This window comes from Anarrhichthys ocellatus, unplaced genomic scaffold (genome assembly GCF_004355925.1).
Source record: "Anarrhichthys ocellatus isolate YVR2014 unplaced genomic scaffold, GSC_Weel_1.0 scaffold4, whole genome shotgun sequence".
Classification (NCBI taxonomy): Eukaryota; Metazoa; Chordata; class Actinopteri; order Perciformes; family Anarhichadidae; genus Anarrhichthys; species Anarrhichthys ocellatus.
Window position 1 is genome coordinate 13,716,091 of NW_022280034.1, and position 4,681 is coordinate 13,720,771.

The 4,681-nt window shown below is 45.9% G+C and overlaps 1 protein-coding gene across 1 annotated transcript in view; it reads right to left on the bottom strand.

Moving 5' to 3' along the window:
- The window catches only part of pkd1b (polycystic kidney disease 1b), a 26,403-nt gene that overhangs the window by 10,078 nt on the left and 11,644 nt on the right, over positions 1-4,681 (bottom strand). The window contains exons 19-26 of the mRNA XM_031843756.1: positions 4,279-4,423; positions 3,477-4,196; positions 2,343-2,496; positions 2,004-2,259; positions 1,670-1,865; positions 1,382-1,549; positions 592-732; positions 281-491 (exon numbers count right to left, since the gene is read on the bottom strand). Coding sequence (XP_031699616.1) covers positions 281-491; positions 592-732; positions 1,382-1,549; positions 1,670-1,865; positions 2,004-2,259; positions 2,343-2,496; positions 3,477-4,196; positions 4,279-4,423 — 1,991 coding nt within the window. The remainder of the gene's footprint in view (positions 1-280; positions 492-591; positions 733-1,381; positions 1,550-1,669; positions 1,866-2,003; positions 2,260-2,342; positions 2,497-3,476; positions 4,197-4,278; positions 4,424-4,681) is intronic.

The following is a 4,681-nucleotide window of genomic DNA, read 5'->3' on the forward strand; positions in this document are numbered from 1 at the left end:
TGAATGAGCCAAAAATACTATCAAACATATCATTGACAATGCAATATTATGTTACCTAAATAATTGATTATTCCGTTTTACTGAAGTTATTACAGTAATTGGAGGACAATATCTTCATTGAAATGTTATTGAATCATCTGGTAAAAATATTCATTAACAGGCATACAAATATACTTTTTTGCAACTAACAATTACTACATTATCTGACATGTGTTTTTCCATGAATGCCCTGCCTTGAAATGATTTGGGGTTTATGGTCCAGGCTTATAAACCATCCTACCTGTGCCCCTCTGTGCCCACAGCCCCGTACCACAGAGCCCCCAGTGCCAGGTAGAGGTGCAGCACGAGAGCACTGCATGTGACCCTCTGACCCCTAGTGAAACGGCTGTGGGCCGGGCGCTCCCACAGCGACAGCCACAGGTGCTGCTCGACCATCCCAAATGTCAGCTGGGAGGTGAAGACCCGTCGAAACTGAGAGAGCTCCTCGGGACCTGTCCGAAAAAAAGACGCCGCACCCACTAGACTTAGGTAGGAATAAAAAAAATAGATGTACGTGATATTACTCAGTGGAAAGTAAGTGTATACGCTTACATGACGCCAGAACTTCTTTCTCCACAGAGCCGTTCTTCTGATTCTCCACGGAGAGCCAGTCCTCCAGCAGGAAGAAGAACATGTGGTCTGTCTGAGGGTCCCAAACCACCACCTGCTGAACGTACCAGGACGGGTCCAGACCTACATTTACATGGATGATATTCTATTACATTCACATGTAGTCACCTCGGCTACTTACAGTCATGGGCGGATTATGAAACAATGGGCCCCCTGGGCACAGACATGCAAAAAAAGGCCCCACCACCATTTTGTGTCACTTTGTGTTTCTTTATGGTCTTTTTGTGTCTGTTAGTAGTCGTCATTTTGAGACGTTTCCTGGTTAGTGTGTGTCTTTGAGGGACATTTTTGTAAGTGAAGGCCAGAGGGGGCCCCCTGAAACTTTGGGCCAGTTCAGTAATCCATCCATGCTTACAGTATCAAGTGAGAAGTTTGTTTTATTTGATCTCTTGCTCCATGACACGCTGAAAAAATGTGATTACTCAAGTCGCACACCTGCACGTGGCCACGCAAGATGTATGCATGTAAATACACACACATACGTACGCAATTTTTATTTTACTGGAATCTGGCTGCAGAGATATATTTTAAAAAATCTGAATTTCAACAAACCATTTGATCGCATACTTAAATGTCTATGTAGAGGGTAAAATAGTTGTAATTGTTTACAATGTAATGTCTTAATCCCAGAGGACATTGTCTCAGCATAGGGTCATAATCAAAGCAACAGCAACAGCTTTAAAAGAAGGATGTTTTAGCGGTTTCCATATACCTGTGTTATCATGCCAGATACGAATTTTCCAAACTTCTCCCAGGTTGTCATCTGTCTCCAGGTGAAACTGGTCCAGGCTGCCACGCTGAAACGCTCCATCCCTCTGCAGATGGCGAGAGCCGCTCTTGTTCACACCGTACAGACTGATGCCAACATGCGCTGTGGTTCCTGATGGGTGCATTAATTATTTCCATCATATGTAGTTGGAGGTTTCATAAATTCAAACATGGAAAATGCTTTTATTACTCATATTTTTGTGTTCACGTTTTGACTTTGTCCTTGGCTGACCTGATCCTCGCTTCCAGCCGGTCTTGACCAGCACCCTGTAGTGGTACAGCCCCGGTCGGCCACACAGAGGGACCTGGCTGAGTCTCAAGCTGTCCAAGTGGTCCAGTTTATGGGCGATGAGCCCCACCAGCAGGTGAATCAGAACCAGGACGGCACACACAATCCCCACCACCATGTTACGCATGGGACCGCCTGGCTGCACAGATAAGAGGGAAGAGGCTGTTGATGACTGCTCTCTTTCTATTCCTGACTTTGCATTTGGGGAATGGATTAGATATATTTATTTTTCCCAAATATATGCACTAAATAACAGATGCTTTGTGTCCTCACATACCGGCGGCAGCAGAACAACAGCCCCAGGATGAACAAACAAGCTGGCCCCAAACACGGTGAGGTGCTGGGTGAGGCAGTGTGCCGCGTGGAGCGTGCTGCCCTCCAGTGGCTGTAGACCCTCACTGCTCCAGCGCCTCTCCTCCACACTGTAGTACCGGCACAGCGAGCTGAACACGCACACCAACACGTGGACGGGGCCGCCGTCGACCAGGGACGAGGTCAGGTTGACAGAGAGGGTCTTGTCCGTCCTGTCCAAACTGTAGTGGGAGGACAACTCATTCATGTAAAGCACGTCTTCATAGGACAGAGCACTGAGTTACAGGAAAGAGCTGTGACTTACAGCGGGGACAGGAATATGGTTTCCTCTGCGGAGGTGGTTGCAGCAGAGAGAGTGAGGGCCCACACTCTCAGTAGAGAATCCTGGGATGCATTAGTCCCCGGCACTGTAGAGCTCACTTCTATCTTGACATGTCCCAGACTCACTGGAGTAGCTCCTAGATATGCATAATGCAGTTTAAACACAGCCTTTATAATTTATATTTTAACGCAAAAAAAAAAACAGTATATAGAGTAAGGTTAATTAATTATTATATAGGCCCTGCATGATCGACCTTAAAGCTACAGTCAGGAACTTTAATTGAAGTAACGTTTTGTCATATTTGGTCCAAGTGTCACTTGTATATGTAGTATATGAGACAGATAATCTGTGAAAAATAAATCAGGTTCCTCTGCCTCCTTTTAGAGCTCTTAATGGCATTTGAAAGATTCCACCGCTCCCAAAGGAAAACAACCAATCAGAGCAGAGGAGTCTATAAAGCATGCTGCCAATCAATGCTCATGAACACCAATCAACTGTCAAACTAGAGGGCGCTGATCACATGTTTTCAGAGAACACATTCTAGTGTACCGAGTCGCTGTAAAAGGAGAGTTATGACGAAAAGTTATTTTAATTAAAATCACCAACTGCAGCTTTAAAGATAGTTCACTCTCGTTATTTAAATGTCTTCAGACATCGTGAAACGTCTAAATGTCATGTGTTCAACAAACCTTCCCAAAACTGTCACAGCCAAAAATGTATTCATATTTTTAATGTGAAGTCTGGCAGTCATTACCTTATTATGTTTATTAAAACGACAGGAAGCTAGTCTGTTTATAGTCTTAATGAACAGACATTAACAGCCACTATGTGCCTGACTGTGAAAAAAAATGTCTGACTTTTGCTGTTAAATTTCCACTGTGATCGCCTCATTATTTTCTGTAAACTAAAACTAAAAGCAGCTCTAATTGCTAGTTTTATAACAACAACGTGTCAAGTGAGGATGTGAAAGTGGTCACTCGTAGTGATGAACACACAGAGAATCAAAGAAAAAGTAAGAAAGCCATTAACCAATTGGTCATTAGCATTATAACAAAGTGCAAAAGTTTGGAGAAAAACAGGATGGGTCCAGAGAAAGAAATAAATAGTCTACTGTACCTGGGTCCAGGCTGAAGTTGAAGGAGATATATAAACCTGCGTTTTCATCCAGTCCATCCACAGCTTTGACTGTGAGGTTCAACCTCCCTTCCTTTGGGAGGGCCACAGTAAGACACGTCCCGTTCCCAGCTTCGCCTACCCTCCCATCCCCACCCCCATCGTCCTGTCCCACGGGGTATTTGTTGGGCAGGGTGACCCGTATGGCCTGTTCCGGGTCCAGATCCTGGATGGGTATGGGTTGGCCCTGAGGCGTGGTGAGCTCCATGGCGACCAGAGCGGTGGAAATTGGAGGGTCAGCCGCGGTCAGGAATGAGTTGGATCCCAACTCCGCCTCCACATCAAACAGTACCTGCACCACCTCAGACTTCTGACTCTTCAGGTGAGCAGTGAGGGAGGCGGGGATGTGGAACTGACATGGCCGACGTGTCTTCGATCCGTCGGCCGCTGATGACTGAGGTGGGACAATCTGGTTTCGGTCGGACTGGTGCGTGCAGAGGAGGTCGGAGGGGTCTCCATGGAAACCCACTGTGTTGATATAAGGAGTGGAGAGCGAAAGGGGCGCCTCGCCGTGAACACGTGAGTGCATCAGAGAGCGCATCAGGGCCCCAGCGTGACCCAGCGCTGACAGGGTGATAGTGGGAGCCGACCGCAGAGTGCTGGAGTAGGCTGGGTGAGCACGGGAAGCACCGGCAGACTCAGACACAGCCGCCAGGGTGCTACCTGGAGACAAGGAGAACACCTTCAGCAAAGTTCACCATCAGCAGATGACTGCGTCATGCAGGAGACGGTGGTGGACAAGCACCTATGATGTTGAGGATGTTTCTTCCTGTTTCCAGAGCTGACAAAACACCAGGACTCATCTGTTCCTCCATGACATGGATCATCTTCCCCACAGCTTCCAGAACCTTCTGCTGGCACTTTTCACACACCAATTCACTGGGAACAGCCTCGGGGAAGCAGCGAATGAAAAGATTTTTTTTTTTTTAAATGGAATTATTGCTGGAAAGGTATAAGATTTGAAAATAAAGGCACATTTTTAAAAGTATGATGACAAATCACCCGCATCTCTTTAAAAACAGGGAGGACAAAAATGTGCAAGTCAAAAACATTATTTTCCACTTTCAGTGAGTTGAATATTTTAACCAAGATCAGTCCCTTTATATGTCACAACAATTTGAATTATTTTCTTTCTACTAAATACAGGG